Source organism: Centroberyx gerrardi, chromosome 13 (assembly GCF_048128805.1).
Source record: "Centroberyx gerrardi isolate f3 chromosome 13, fCenGer3.hap1.cur.20231027, whole genome shotgun sequence".
Taxonomy (NCBI): Eukaryota; Metazoa; Chordata; class Actinopteri; order Beryciformes; family Berycidae; genus Centroberyx; species Centroberyx gerrardi.
In genome coordinates, this window is record NC_136009.1 from 20121826 (window position 1) to 20138015 (window position 16190).

The following is a 16190-nucleotide window of genomic DNA, read 5'->3' on the forward strand; positions in this document are numbered from 1 at the left end:
AGAGAGAGAGAGAGAGAGACACAGAGACACAGAGAGAGAGAGAGAGAGAGAGAGAGAGACACAGAGACACAGAGAGAGAGAGAGAGTACCCAGGTGCAGTAAAGTTCATACCAGCCTGTCAGGGCCTCTGGCAAGGCAAACACCACCAGGTGGAGAGAAGAATAGCACACACTCTCTGTCTCTCTCTCTCTGTAATCACTCTCTTACTCTCTCCTGCTCCTCTCTCTTTCCACCTATCTGCCTTTTTCTTCATACCTCAGGGTATGTTCAACAACCTCTGTCTGTCTGTCTGTCTGTCTGTCTGTCTGTCGTCTGTCTGTGTCTTCCTGTCTATCTTGCCTGCAGCTGCACTTCATATATTACGCGTCATTTCATATATGAATTAGTCGGGGCCCAGATAGCTCCTGAATGACTCATGTTTATATGCTCATATGCTTCAGCCCCGCTGGTTCATCCCCTTTATTCATTGCTTTTCATTTGAGCAATACATGTTTTGTTGTTTTCCGCTCTGTGCTCTTATTGCTTTGGATAGGAAATGGCACATTGACTGAGGTGACAACGGGCAAACTGGCAGTCCTATTTTGATGGGTTTTTTTTTTGTTTTTTAAGAGCCATTAAAGTATCGCCTTTTGTGTACATGCCGCCTCCATTTTAGCTCACCAAAAGTATTTTGATTAAAGGTGAGATTAAAGGAATAGTTTGTCATTATCTATTTACCTTCATGTCAGTTGAAACACTGGTGAAGTATGTCAATATAACACACAGCAAGCCAGCTGGTGCAGCTTCGTCGCAGCCTTATCCAAAATAACTGGAGCAAATGGAGACCGCTCCTTTAGAGTTCCAAAAACGGCAAAAAATGACCACAAAATTGTTCTGAAGCCAAACAATTAGTAGGACAAATTGCAGTTGGACCTATGCCACCAAATAACTTATGCTGTAAAATACATCACAGTTGGTACAGTTGTCAGAATTGATTAAACAGTCATTTTTAAAGCATTAGATTGCATTAATCATTTTCAAGTTTTACAGACTATCAAATATTTTTGTAGTTTATGGTGTAGATATTCACTCATTTTCTTTGAAGAAATAGGAAAAAAAAAAGTAAAAAGAAAAAGTTAGTGCCCACAAAGCTGATTGGTTCCTGTTTTCTCCACCAGCAACACTGTTCAGATCACATCAAGACTTTTTCCAATGCGATATTGTCGCTCACTTGCAGTATGTTAGAAACCGGTGTACTACTAATGCTACTAATATTTACACTACTACTATACTACTGTTATACCACTATTACTATACTGCAGTACTACTACGACTAATAGTACCATGCAACTTTAAAAATCTGTTGCATATAAATTGCTGCACAGTTGAAATCATATTTCCAGGTGTTTTTTTGTGACTCAGAACATTTTATTTGCCTGAGGCTTCATCCATGACTGTGTGTGACTCCTAATTACAGCGATCCACTGTGGAGTGAACGAGGGTCCGAGCTATCAGGCCACTTTTGATTCGTCGTGCTGCTGCTGCAGAGCTTCGAGACAGGCATGGATGACTTCAGCCGCTCTTTCTCCGTTCTTGTTCCCCTAATTGAGTTAGAGTTAAAACAGTAGAGACCATATGGAGCCGTGTCAAACAGCACTGCCGTCCTCTAACTGTTCATATGATGCGGCTGAAAATGCACTCAAATTAAAACGTATAGTCTGCACTTTACCCTCGCAGTCATTAAGTCATTTTACATCCAAAGTAATTACAATACGGAGTGAAAGCGTTACAAAACGGTCGTCTGCGGCAGCACTTTTAGAGGTCACTTTTGGCTATCTGCTGTATTGAAGAGTTTTTGCTTCAGTCGTGATTTAGTGGAGGAAAACTCTCGATTTTAGGATTCGGCTACATTTTCTTTAATGAGAATCTAATCAATTTTTGAGACACCAGCAATGTTCCCTGTTTGTCAGAAGGCCTTCCACAATTCAGCTTCCTTCAAAGTACGTCTCTGTCTCACTGTAGGTTATGTGTGTGTGTGTGTGTGTGTTCATTTGTTTGTCTGTCTGCCCCCCCCCACCCCACCCCCCTTCTTTCCAGCTTGGCATGGCTGCTTTGAATTCATTTCTAAACTGGGTTTTCTTTGAAGTAGTCAGGTCCACTGGGGTGTGTGTGCGTGTGTGTGTGAGAGTGTGTGTGTGTGTGTGTGTGTGTGTAGCTGTCATGTCTTCAGGAGTAATAAATATGTCTGGGTGAATATGCGCGTGCGTGTGTTTATGTACGTACATATCAGTGTGCTTCTCTGCTTGTATGTGTGTATCTGTTTGTGTGTGTGTGTGTGTGTGTGAGAGAGTGTGTGTGTGTGTGTGTGTGTGTGTAGCTGTCATGTCTTCAGGAGTAATAAATATGTCTGGGTGAATATGCGCGTGCGTGTGTTTATGTACGTACATATCAGTGTGCTTCTCTGCTTGTATGTGTGTATCTGTTTGTGTGTGTGTGTGTGTGTGTGTGTGTGTGTAGTGTTTGTGTCCACACAGGGCTGGATGTGTTTGGACAGCCTTTAATGGTGATGGACAGAAGAAGGGAGATTTCTAGAGAGAAAAGAAGCAAAGGAGATTAAAGCAGTGGAAGATAAAGACAGACGTGAAAACAGCGACACTGATACACTGACATTGATCACATGTGTATGTGTCTGTGTGTGTCTGTGTGTGTGTGTGTGTGTGTGTGTGTGTGTGTGTGGCTGTGTTGGCCCAGGCTACTATATGCAGAGTGGTGAAGGATACTTCCAAAATGTGATCTCTTTCACTTTCTCATTTACTTCCTCCAACAGTAAAGTATCTGTAATCTTATCACTGTGTCTTTGTGGTACTGACAGATTACAGTTGCCATTTTCCGTAACCAGATTACTATAATTCCTTGACGTGCAATCTGTCCTTTACTTTAGCAGTGGGTGTTACGTGGCGTTTCCGACGTCTTATCTAGCTTGTAACCGTATCAAAGTACAGCCTTCAGAAATGTCAAATACCAGATAAAGCTCAGTGAGAAAGTTGTGCTTGCCGGACGGCCCTCTACATGTGACATTAAACTCTCCTTTGAAACCAGCGCTAATGAAATCCTTTGAGGCCAGGAGAGGAGACAATGCAGTAGCTGGGGAAACTGTTCACCATTCATGTTGCTAGGATGCATTCAACTGTCCAGGCTTCTGTTCTGGTATCCTAGGGACCGGTGTCTCACGCCTTGGTTACACGTGTTATTTTGACATTATTTTTGAGATCTGATCCCAAAGGTTTTATGAGATCACGTGACTGCATGTCCACACTTGAAAATGGCTTTTATGGCTGAATTTACTTAAATCTGTGTCTGAATGACCTTTTCCCGCTCTCCCTCTCTATGTCATTACATTGCTCCTATGCATGTTATGGCTGGATTGTGTCTAAACTACATAGAGCTACAACTGCAAAGCGAGCCTGACCTCTTCTGAAAGTCCGATTGGTAATATTAACAAAATGAGATTGTCACTTTATGTGTCCTGTCGTGATTGAAGTTGATACGACAAGTGTAACAATTAAAAAAAATTGTAATAAATCAGTTTTCCTTAAATTGTGAAACTGTGAAACGACCAGTGGGGTGAGATCATTTCACAGGTTTCCAGTGCCGTTCCCCTTCTTTGAGAGAGTTTTGAGAATTTTCTTCAAACGTGACAGTATCTTGAAATAAGGTGGAGAAGAAATGACCTCACCCTCCAGGTAGATTTTACTTTTTATTTTTCACTTGTTTTCAGAAAAATATGCTTTTAATACTCAACACTAGACTCGTGACTTGTAACGATGGCTACATTTTGCTGCAGTGTTTCTCGGTGTCCTGGCTCATATTGTCAGCATTAAAAGTTGAGTCAACATTGTAATCCTCTGGCTAGCCTCATCCCCACTCCCTGCACCGGTCCAACTCCATCATCCCAACAGGGGCTTCGTTTCCTGTCTGCCCCCCCCCCTCCTCTCACCCCCCTCCTCTCTCCTCTCACCGAGCCATGTGCCGTTCCACCATCACCGTGACCTTGGAGTCTGCCCTCGCCTGGCTAGAGCCGTTTCAGGATACAGACTCTTCCGAGAATAATGTTTGTGGTGTTTGCATGTGTGTGAGTGTGTGTGTGTCAGCTTGTGTGCCAACTGCCACATCAGTGTGCCAGCTGGACAGTGGCACTGAGACCTGTAGCTATACTACCGAACACACACACACACACACACACACATACACACACATGCTCTCATACACACACACACACACACTCACACACAGGCTGGCATGCTGGTGTGGTTGCGTCTGCCAGTCATGCAGGGTAGAGCCAGATTTGATATCATGTAATAGGGAGAACAGTCCAAATAGTGCCAAAAACAGCATCCAGGGAAATGCACACACACACACACACACACTCACACACACACACACACACACACACACACATATAAACATGACTGTATGGTGGGCAGAGCCCCTGCTAACCGTAGCTGTCCCACCAAAGCGTCACAGTGGCTGCTGTCCCTAGATTACTTGGAATGGGTTAATTCCAGATTAATAGGATGATGATAATCAAGGATTACAGTCTCATAATTGTCTCTTTTTTTCTGATGAGGCAACTGAACAACTGTCCGTGAGCTTTAAAGCAGTCAGTAAAACACAGAATGCTTTACTGACTGCTCAGGCTTATGAAAGAAACTCAGTTGAAATAAAGTACTAGAAAGAACCTGCTGTCGTAAGAAATCTGTAAACTCCCGATGTGACTTTTGTTTACTTGAGGTTTACATAGTCCTGCATCCAACCTGCACCCAAATAGTTTGTTTTAACCAGCTTGGAGCACCAGATGAGCGGGTTCGACCACATCAGGGCAATTCAAAAAAGTCAGATAGATAAGTAATGACGTCACAGAATAAATGCTAAATTGATTTTCAAACATTTTCCTTTGATTGTCGAAATTTTCTGGTCATTTTGAGAAATGCAATAGGTACGAGTTTTTGGAGATGCAAGCTTTTCATCCAGAAGTAGAGATGAAAAGTCTTTTTAAGGTAAATGTTCCACTCCGAAGTTGGTTTTGGTTCTGTTTTTTAGTAGCGTACTGTACTAGACTTTGTGTTTCTACAAGATTACGGGGTTTACATGGTTTCATATGTAGTGTGTGATAGTGTATGATCTCCAAATTCACCTTGTCATCAAGGATGTGCGCCTCTATACCATAATATGTAAAAACTCTGCAAATGCCATTCATTAAGTGTGTGACGTCCAGTCTTTTCACAGTCTGTTGAGTGGAGACTGGAGTGTCCTCAGTGTTAGTGCACTTGACTATCGCTAGTGAGAGCTTCAGGGTCCCCAAGCACCAGTGTGTATGGCACACCGGGTTATTTCTAGGAAAAGTAGCCGGTGGAATATGCTGCAAGTCCTGGAACAAAAGGGGGGAAAAAAAAGAGAGAGAAAAGCAGAGGAGTGGCGGATAAAGCTTCGAGTGTCCACTTTTAGACTGTTGAAATGTCTGTGTGGAAAGCGGAGGCAGGGTCAAGCGTGGGTCGGGAGGCGGAGACGATGACAAAGACTATTGTGGATGTATTGAATTCATGAAATGATGGAGGTGATCTTGACTACAGTCTTTACAATGAAAAAAAATAGAGCATAAAAGCCATTTAATGGACACTCTTATCCAAAGTGCCTTGCAGTACCATGAGTGCGTGCATTTTCAGCAAGGGCAACCCAAGTGGGAACGGAACCCCTTTACCTTAGCAGTGGGAGTGCTCTTTGGCTGTAGGGGTCAAAGGTCACCAGCGCATGAGCATTCACTGCTGTTTATTTCCGCTTTATTTAATATTCATTTCTGCATTTCTGTACTGTGCTTGTCCACCTGTTTAGCTTCTGTATCTTAATTTCTCCGGGTTTTTGATGGATAGACAGCTTGCGATGCAAAACATGAGAAATCTGACAGTAACAATAACAGTAACAGTAACTGCACCGCCACCATCATATCAGCAGTTTTGTGTTGCCATGGCGTTTGTCTCTCCCGCCTCCCACTATCTGTCGCTCTCATTCACTCCGTGTTTCTGTCCTCTCTGTTGTTATCCCGGTTCTCTCTGTATCTTCACCTGCTTCATTCTTTATTTCTGTTTTTCTGCCTTTGTCTTTACTCGTTCTGTCACTATTTTGTCTCTCTATATCTCTAATTGTATCACTTTTTCCTTCTCTCTCTGTCTTTCTGTCTGTCTCTTTCCTTCCTTCATTCATTCTGACGGTATCTTTGTCCATCTGTGTCTGCAGCCATATCAGTCTTTGTCTCTCCTTTCAGAGTTTTTCTTACTATGCGTCCTTAACCTCGCCCTCTGTTGATTTCTTTATCTTTCTGTCTCTCTCTCTCTCTCTCCCTCTCTCTCTCTCTCTCTCTCCCTCTCTCTCTCCCTCTCTCTGTTTGTCACGCCAGGATATGCTGTTGTTGTTACATGCTTTCTCCATCTGTTTCATGCCCCCTAGTCGCAATCTCTTTCCTCTCCGAACAAAAACACAACGGTGAACATACTGTGCACATGGATACAAGCCATTAAGTACTTTTCTTACCATGCTCGGTTGGGTAAGGATTGGTGTTGAATGGAGAAAGTACTGAAACAAGGGCTGATGTGAGAAACTGAAATTACTTTCATCAGTTTGCATGAAATTGACACTCGTGAATGTATATTCTTGAAAAGACTTGTTTATTTATACACAGATTGTTTGTCTGGCATTATACCGGAAAATAATGCTCCAAATTATTTAAGATTGTTACTTGCTCTATTCATATTTTTGTGTTGTTTTGCTGCTAGCATGCCAGAGCAGGAGAACAAAACAAGCCCTATGGGAAATGCCTGTTGTAGAATTGTATTCTTTCCCCTCTCATCAAAACAACTATCAATGGTCTTTTGATGAAAAAATATCCAAAACAAAGTGTACTTGTACAATTATTGCATTATATATATATACCCTTTATTTAAATATCTGATAACAAGTTCAAGGAAAGACCCTCATTACAAAAAGCTGAATTACAAAAAAACAAAACAAAACAAACATATCAATGAAGGCACCTGGATTAAAATCAGATTCATAATCAAATACTTGAAATACTCCAATACAACAATGTTATCAGAGTATCAATCTTCAACATACACTGTAATTCATTCCACAGATGGCATTAAAGTTAAAAGCAGTCCTTCCCGATTTCCAAATAAACCCTTTAAAATAACTTCAAATGTTACTTCAAGTTGTTTTCATATATTTTTTCCCCTGTGTTTTATCATTTTAGAATCAAACGTGTGATAGCTGGGCTGGTCTCAGTATCAATGTCTAAATTTGGTATCACTGACGACACAGAGTTAACGAACACCTCACCTTTCTATCTCAAAAGTGGAAAATAGTCTACTTTAATTAATTAGGAAAAGCCGTGGTGCTTTATAGTGCTTAGTGTTTATCAGTTGTGGGTTTAGTTTCCTTAGTTTATCCACATGTTAACTCTTCATCTCCTCTTTCTGGCACATGCAAGCACGCACAAAACACACACACACACACACACACACACACACAGATGATTGGATGTTTCTCGGGAGTCTGGAGCTGCATGTATTGAGGAGATTCTTAGATACCAGTAATCCCCCGTTGCAGTACATTCACACGGACACACACACACACACACACACACACACACACACACACACACACACAAATGGGGATCCCATGCTTGAATGCAGACTTTTTCACTAATGATTGTCTGAGGATAGCATTACAGCCAGGCCTCTTGGAAAGAGGAGAGAGGAGAAGAGGAGAATAACACACGGCAGAAGGAGAAAGGGAGAGAGAGAGAGAGAAAGATAGAGAGAGAGAGGGAGAGAGAGAGAAAGTGAGTGTGTGTGTGTGTGTGTGTGTGTGAGATAGAGAGAGAGAGAGAGCGAAGAAATAGGAAACTAGTAAGAGTGTTCATGCCAAGCACCTACTTGTAAAATGCGCTCAGCATTTTTTTCCAAAACTTCTCTCTCTCTCTATCACATCTCTCTCTTTTTCGTGCCCTGCCTCCTCTCTCCACCCTTCTCTGTCTCTCTCTCCCTCTATCTCCCTCTCTTTCTGTCCTCAACTCTGGGAAGAATAGGCAATTACTGGTCCACAGTTGGGAGAGGCACTCGTAAATGATTGAGGGAGAGAGAGAGAGAGAGAGAGAGAGAGAGAGAGAGAGAGAGAGAAAGAGAGGGGGAGAGAGATGGGGGGAGAGAGAGAGGAGAGAGGGGACAGGCTAATAAGATTCAGAAAGCTGAAAGTCTGCATTGTCACAGACTCTGTGACAGTGGGAGGCAGGAGGAGAGAAACAATCTCTCTCTCTCTCTCTCTCTCTCTCTCTCTTCCGCTCTCCTCTCTCCACTTTTTTCTTTCCATTTTTTCATTTCTCTCACTCTCATCACCCCCTCCCATCCCGAGGCCAAAGAACCGAACTCAATTATAAACTCAGAAATTCTCCCTGAAATTTGACCCTGACGCTACTGCTGCTGTCATTTAAGAAACCAGAATCCAGCCGCTGTATGCTCAGAATATGTGAGAATAGGACTTCTGATCCGATCCAGTCTGTCTCTTAAGCCGTCAGTGTGTAGTTTATATGGTCTGTGACCCCGGATCGGCACAGCGATTCATAAGAGGAAGCGTTTTTTTTTTTTTACCTGTGTGGACTCAGACTTCAGGCACTGGAGAAGAGATTCTTTGCGAAACATTTATGGGGCTTCTCAAATGTTTTTATGTCAGATGTGTAAAATTATAATCAGATTTTCTCCCAAGAACCTCCGTATGGAACGATTTTTGTTATTGATTTGAGTTGCATAACTGTTCACACTGTACATGCAGATATAACAGTGGTGAGAGTGAAACCGTTGATTACACACACTCAAATTTAAATTCAGATATGCTTTATTGGCATGACAGGAAAGAAAAGTACAGTATATCAAATGAGGTAAGATTGCAACATTGACTAATAATTAATAATGAATCATCAGTGATCTAACGAATATCAGCAATCACAAACAATATAATCAAAAACCATTCAGTAACATTACTAGTTCAGATCAACTTTGCAATTTACTTCAATTGATAGCAATATTGCACAGAGAAGAACTCTTTTGAAAGACTAAACAGACAGAAAGGGAACTTCACACTCTTATACAAGCTATTCTGTAATTGGAATAATTTCAATTCCAGTGACATTAAACTGTTTCTCATTTTGCTGCGGGGCCGTCTGGAACCCCCTCAAGGGCCCCTGGGGGGTCCTCGGACCCCGCGTTGAGAACCGCGGATTTAGAGGAGAGAGAGGGAGAGTGATAGAGAGAGGTGTGGATGTGGCTTTACTGTAATGTTTCACTCTGCTTCGTTAGAGTTAGAGGGCCCTACAGTCTGCGATACGAGAAGAGAGAGAGAGAGAGAGAGAGAGAGAGAGAGAGAGAGAGAGAGAGAAACAGAAGAAGAGAACCTGAAATCTCAGAACAGATGCTGCGTCACACTGAGCCCTCGGAACCATCAAGAACATGAAGCGTTCCCATTTTTCTCCTATTTCTGTTTCCCTCTTGTAAAGTCTGACCCAGGCTGAGTCGGAGCCTCAATTAGGCCAGGTTGCTGTGTGTGTGTGTGTGTGTGTGTGTGTGTGGGGTGTGTTTAGAGGGTTTACTGCCTCAGGTCTGCTCTCAGTGTATTGTGTTGGTACATGTGCTGCTAGCCTAATAGCTCAGAGATTTGGTTCATTATTGTTGTGGAGGAAGGCTTTTTTTTGCCTGTGTGTGTGTGTGTGGGTGTGTGTGTGGGTGTGGGTGTGGGTGTGCATGCCTGTGTGTGTTGCAGATAAAGCAGTGATGTATCCCCCAAAGTGCAACGGGTGTCCCAGATAGAGCGATCAAGCGCTGTGATTATAATGTATTACTATAATATCGTTAGATAGATAAGCGTGTCATGTGTGTGTGTGTGTGTGTGTGTGTGTGTGTGTGTGATAATTGCACTGCTATCAACTCATCACACATTACAACTCTCATTTCTCATTCCCTCCCTCCACCAACATTAGTGCGCACACACACATGTTCTCCCTCTCTCTCTCTCTCTCTCTCTCTCTCTCCCTCTCTCTCTCTCACACCCACACACACGCACACACATCCACACATGTACACACACGTACACACTCTCTCTGCTCTCTCTCTCCCTCTCTCTCCCTCACACACCCACACACACGTACACACACCCACACATGTACACACACATACACACTCTCTCTCTCTGCTCTCTCTCTCTCTCTCTCTCTCACACTCTCTCTCTTTCTTCCACACACACATACACACTCTCTCTCTGCTCTCTCTCTCTCTCTCTCTCTCCCTCTCTCTCTCTCACACCCCCACACACGCACACACACCCACACATGTACACACACATATACACTCTCTGTCTCTCTCTCTCTCTCTCTCTCTCTTTCTTCCACACACACATACACACTCTCTCTCTGCTCTCTCTCTCTCTCTCTCTCTCTCTCTCTCCTCTCTCTCTCTCACACCCCCACACACGCACACACCCACACATGTACACACACATATACACTCTCTCTCTCTCTCTCTCTCTCTCTCTCTCTCTCTCTCTCTCTCTCCTCACTCCCTCTCTCTCTCTTTCTTCCACACACACACATACACACTCATTGTATTATTAATGTGTTCTGTGTCAGAGCAAAAGGGGATGATGTCAGTGTTTATTTTTAAAGGCTCCTCTACTCACATCATCGGGCCATTTTGAAGCTTAATAACCTCTACCTGTCATCATCTTCCCGCTTGAAACTAAGCAACAGCAAACAGTAAAACAGGATTTTTCTCGGGAAAGACCTACCTGACACCAGGACCAGCAAATATAAAAGCTTTCATGAACTGGGAATACATTGAATCACTATTGTTTTATAGCAATCGGTGACAGAGAGTTGAAAACAGACATTTATTAATATGAAAATGTTGCAGATTATTAAAAAGATTCGGGCATCCCGTCTCCATGTTTGTACTGGTTTTTCATCAGCAGAATCTGAATCCTAGTTTCTTTCCTTGAAGACAGCAGCTATGGTTTTAAATCAAGCTTTATTCTTAACCCCAAAGACAGATCCAGAACATTAAATCTAGTCAAGAGAAATCCCTGAATTAACCCTGTAGAGAGATCAAGTGTTTAACTGTGAAGATTTAAGAGTATAAAGACACTTATGTTCCTGCATAGCTTGATTTACTGTAATAAAGTGTGGCATTAAACACTGCTTTCACACTGGGGCCACCCATGTTCTAATTGCAGTCAGTAATGTGTGAATTGTATGGTGTTTTGGATAAAAGTCTCCAGCAAAAGACACAATATTTTAGAACAAACCTACCTAGTTTTTAACCCTGAAGAGGGAGTTTTCCAGCTTGTGACCCTACTGAGAGAACACACGGTGAGATGCTAGTTAGTTAGCCTCGTCTCCTGCAGGGACACGGTGTACTAAAAACACACAATGCTCTCATTGCCTTGCACTGGATTAAGGACTGCCCTAAATATAACGTAATATAGGACTCGCCAGTGGGTGATTTGTTCAAATTTAAAAGGGGGGGTGGAATGGTGGGCAACTCGTGGAAATTTTTATTTAATATTTGGCTTTACAAGAGTGCTCACTACCTCTTTATCTGGCTCTCAAAGGTTGCCGCACTTGTTAATAAGAAGATAATAAAAACCAAAACACAATAACGATTGATGACGAATAACGAGCGATTGCATCTAAAAATAGCTTTATTTTTGTTCTTTTTGCTACTGTTTATTTCTTTTGCAGTCTGAGCCCTAACTAAAAAGCGCTGCGAGACAAGCTAAAAAACACCATGTTCCAATTACTGTCTCATTAGAGAGAGAGAAAGAGGAAATGAGAGAGAGAGAGAGAGGGAAAGATGGAGCAGGGATGAGGGAGGGAAGAGAGAGAGGAGAGAGGAGAGAGAGGAGAGGAGGTGACTGGCAGCAGTGGCCAGCAGCGAGGGCCGTGGGACTATTTGCATTCAGCTCTTGTGGTATGATAAAGAGGTGTGTTATGAACATGTAACCTTGTTGGCATCGATCACGCTCCCTGCCTGCGCGGCGTTGATTGGTGGAGACCTCTCAACACATCGCTCATACGTAAATGCTAAGTGAATTATTAGCTCATATATGGGTGCTCCACATTCACATGTCGCCCTCTGCCTCTCTCTCTCTCTCTCTCTTTCCTCTGCACTGCAGCGCTCACAGATACTATATTCATACACGTATCATGCCACAATGGATACATATTCTGTACCTCTGATCAGTGCAAATTGAATTATAGCTTATACAGTTGCAATCATCTAAATCACTTAAGTACGCACTCAGCATTTGTGGTGTCGGTGTTCGACAAGGACCCGTTCTGCAACAAGCTGCCACTCTGCAACCGTTTTATTACACTGGAATAGGAGAGTTTCATTCCAAAACTAGATTTCCATCATTTGAAAAAATGCAACACCTACCCTAACAAAATGATTGATAACACACAATTGAAGCAAAATGATTGATCACACAAAATTAAAAGAAATTAGTACTTAGTAGCTACCTCCTGGGTTGTCAAAATGACACATTACAGACTGGTTCCTCTATATTTTAGAGATATTGAAAGATAAACTTGAGGTAATATTTTTTACTTCCAAAGCACATGTGATGATTTGGAAATTAACTCATCAACTGTTAACGCTGTATCCTACTCTACTATAGTGTAGCGCTCCCCCTGGTGTTGAAGAAGAGCATGCAGTGATCAATGGCATTTGGCATTTCAGTGTTGAGCTACAGCATGAACAGTCGGGTCCTGGTTTGCTGAAATGAGGGTCATGGTTGCAGGGCTTTGGTCGGCTCCCAGATAGCAAGCTTGCTTGTATATTTTAATGATCCTGGCTCCCAGAATGAGGGACTATATTTATCGTCTGGGCCAAAGATTTAAAGGGAACCCTCATTTTAAATGTGTGAAACCACAAACATATGCACACATGCTCTCTCTCTCTCTCTCTCTCTCTCTCTCTCTCTCTCTCTCTCTCTCTCTCTCTATCTCTCTCTCTCTCTCTCTCTCTCTCTCTCTCTCTCTCAAATTCAAATTCAAATTCAAATATGCTTTATTGGCATTACAGGAAAGACCAATGTTGCCAAAGCAATACAGTACATTGATTATGGATCAACATTTTCACATTAAAATCCCTTCCCCCTTGTATCAGTGTGTGTGTGTGTGTGTGTGTGTGTGTGTCTCTCTCTCTCTCTCCCTCTCACACACACAGATCATTTGTGTTTGATCCGTCACTATTCGAATGAATGATGGATAGATTTATAGTGATACAACATATGGTGTGATTACACCACTGAGCAGCATAATTACCTTTCATGTTGTGTTTACACTGAGTGACTTCAAAGTCTTTGTTTATTTTTTAGGAATATATGTTTTCCAAGCCCTGTGCATCTTATTAAATATTGCATTATGCAAAGCATATCCCTTGAAACCATTATTTTTGCACACATCGCTTTGATACACGTATTGCTTTGATGCTAAAAACTCTCTCTCTTTCTGTCCCTCCCTGCATCCCCCTCTCGTTTCCTTTCTCCCTCCCTTTCTCTCACCTCCCCTTCCTCCTCATCTGTTTTTCTTCACTTCTTTTCTTGCCCACTGTTTTCTCTGTTATCCTCTTCCTATTCCCTCCGTTTTGCCAACCCATCCCTCTTTCCATGGTTCCTCAGTGGGGCGTCTGCTGATCGAGTTCAGTTCCCAGATGACCATGGAACGAGTGCAGAAGGAAAACCCCAACGTGACGGAGGGGGGCCGCTACACGCCCCCCGACTGTCGGCCCAGATGGAAGGTCTGTATATGTCTGTTTGTCTGTATTTTACTGTTTTTAAACGAAATACATACTGTAAGCTCATACAGTTTGTTTTTGGGGCAGCACTATGGAATTGAGGTTAGAGAGGCCAGCCAGACGTCAAAAGGTTGGCTGTTCAGTCGCCAAGTACGATAAGTGGATGTGTTCCAGTCGTTCAGCTGAGTGGGGAGCTACACTTTGAATATTTGCTCACTTAGGAGGGATTTGGGAAAAGAGATAAAGTGGCCTGTGTTTCTTTGAAAATATAAAAGTAAAGAGAGCAGACAGTTCAGCATTAGGCCATCATCATTTTCAGATCACTTGATTGGTTTTCTTTGCTATTTTTGGTCACTGATCTGGTTCTGAGCACAAGTGATTTTGTTTATAGTTTATAAGAAAATTGCACAATATTTTTGCCTTGAGTATTGTGGCTGATCATTTCCACATTTTCCTTTCTTCCACAGTCCTTTCTTTCCTTTCTTTTGAGATCACTTGACATTCATTTGTTGTTTGGGCTTGTGAGAATCAAATTGTCATCAGAGGGAAATTTGGTGGCAACCAGTATGGCATCTATCTTGCTACCTAAAATGATCAACTGCAGTATATCAGCCATCTCAGCAATAGGTTTTAGGTTTAATGTAAGGAAAGACAGCTACTTACCTAGCCACCACACCACTGGCTAAAGTCAATTTTTCATCCAAAAACATTTTTCAGATATGTTATTCTTATGACCTTGGACAGTTACGAGCGACTCACTTAAGGCGAGATACAGGACAGCCTCAAGTCTGAGACTCAAATCTGCAGTGCCTCCTTTCTGGAGCTGCTCCGTTCATAATGAATGAGAGTCCAACTTTGTGTACACTGTGACATTAACCGGGGGGATTTTCCAGGGATATGATTTTCTGGTGCAGAACAGTTCACTCTAGGATGAAATAAAGCTCATTTGAGCATAATTACTCCAACAAACACTTCTTCAGAGTCCACAAAGACTTTCTCCATTTCACGGTCAGTGTCAACGGAGCAGCTCCAGATAATGTGCCTTGATTGATTATTCTTACGTCGTCATTGTTTGTCATATTTACTAGTATTGATTTCATTATCCAGTTGGATGATTGTCCGACTGATAGAAATGGGGTAAGATCAGTGAATTATGTTTCAGGATGTATCACCCACTGTAACTATCCCTGTTGTTTAGGTGGCCATTATCATCCCGTTCCGCCACAGGGACAACCACCTAAAATACTGGCTCCACTACCTCCACCCTATCCTCCGACGACAGAAGATCGACTATGGCATCTACATCATCAACCAGGTAGGTCAGCGGCGAGGACCGGAGTGTGGATGTAAGACCGGGTTTCCCTCCTAAATTCACACATAGAGGAATTATCATCTTGTCTTGGTCGCCAATCCTAAACTTGGAAATGATTGATTGTAACCTTTGCTTACAAGCCCTGCTTTTCTCAAGCTATGGGGTTGGGATGCAAAGTGGGCCACATGCCGCTCTGCTGATGAACTCCCACATGGCAAAAGTACCAATATATCCCAGGATGAGATAGTATGTTTTTTTTTTCATTTGGGTCACAGACAGAAAAAGTGAAGACTTTGACTTCAACACCCCTGTTTCAGGATAGATCATAGGAATAATACCTAAGAGAGTGTTTCTTTGAGTGTTTCTTCAGTGTGATTATAGGTGCGACAGAAAGTGTCTGCTGTGCGTTGTACCTGTCGCATCATCATCAATACGCATAACCACAGTAAATAATGTCCTCACGGGTTTTATGGCTTTATACAAGTTACCAACACAGTGATGTCTACTGTCAAAACAGTTTTCCTTTGCATATATAAGAATAAAAAAACAGGAGAAGGCTATGATTACTTTCTAGCTCCCTGGTCTCCTCAAGGGTTGGCATAACAACCAATAAGAGGCAGTTTCAACGAGTCTTTGACTATTCAGATGCAGATCCAATAGTTGAAACTTCCCTGTTGTAACACGACATGTAACATGACATGTATGGATAGATGTCCTGTTTTATTATTTTAGTGCTATGCCTTCTGTTTGGCATTTGTACAATATGTTGTTGTGTTATTGATTTGTATCCTTTTATTGTATGGAAACCCAGCAGCACTGTGTCAAGTCAAGTCAAATTTTATTTGTATAGCACATTTCATACAAAAAGCAACACAATGTGAAAGCCAAGAGCAAAAGATGTAGAACACACACGTCATCATACATAAAAACATACATATGCACACATGCAGAGGGCATAGACAATTTAAAGTACATACAAATTCAAATAAAACAGCAGCAGATTT

At 42.2% G+C, this 16190-nt stretch overlaps 1 protein-coding gene across 1 annotated transcript in view; it reads left to right on the top strand.

Moving 5' to 3' along the window:
* The window catches only part of b4galt2 (UDP-Gal:betaGlcNAc beta 1,4- galactosyltransferase, polypeptide 2), a 122909-nt gene that overhangs the window by 35430 nt on the left and 71289 nt on the right, over positions 1–16190 (top strand). Inside the window, exons 2-3 of the mRNA XM_071900082.2 lie at positions 13759–13877; positions 15073–15189. Of these exons, the coding sequence (XP_071756183.1) occupies positions 13759–13877; positions 15073–15189 (236 nt within the window). The remainder of the gene's footprint in view (positions 1–13758; positions 13878–15072; positions 15190–16190) is intronic.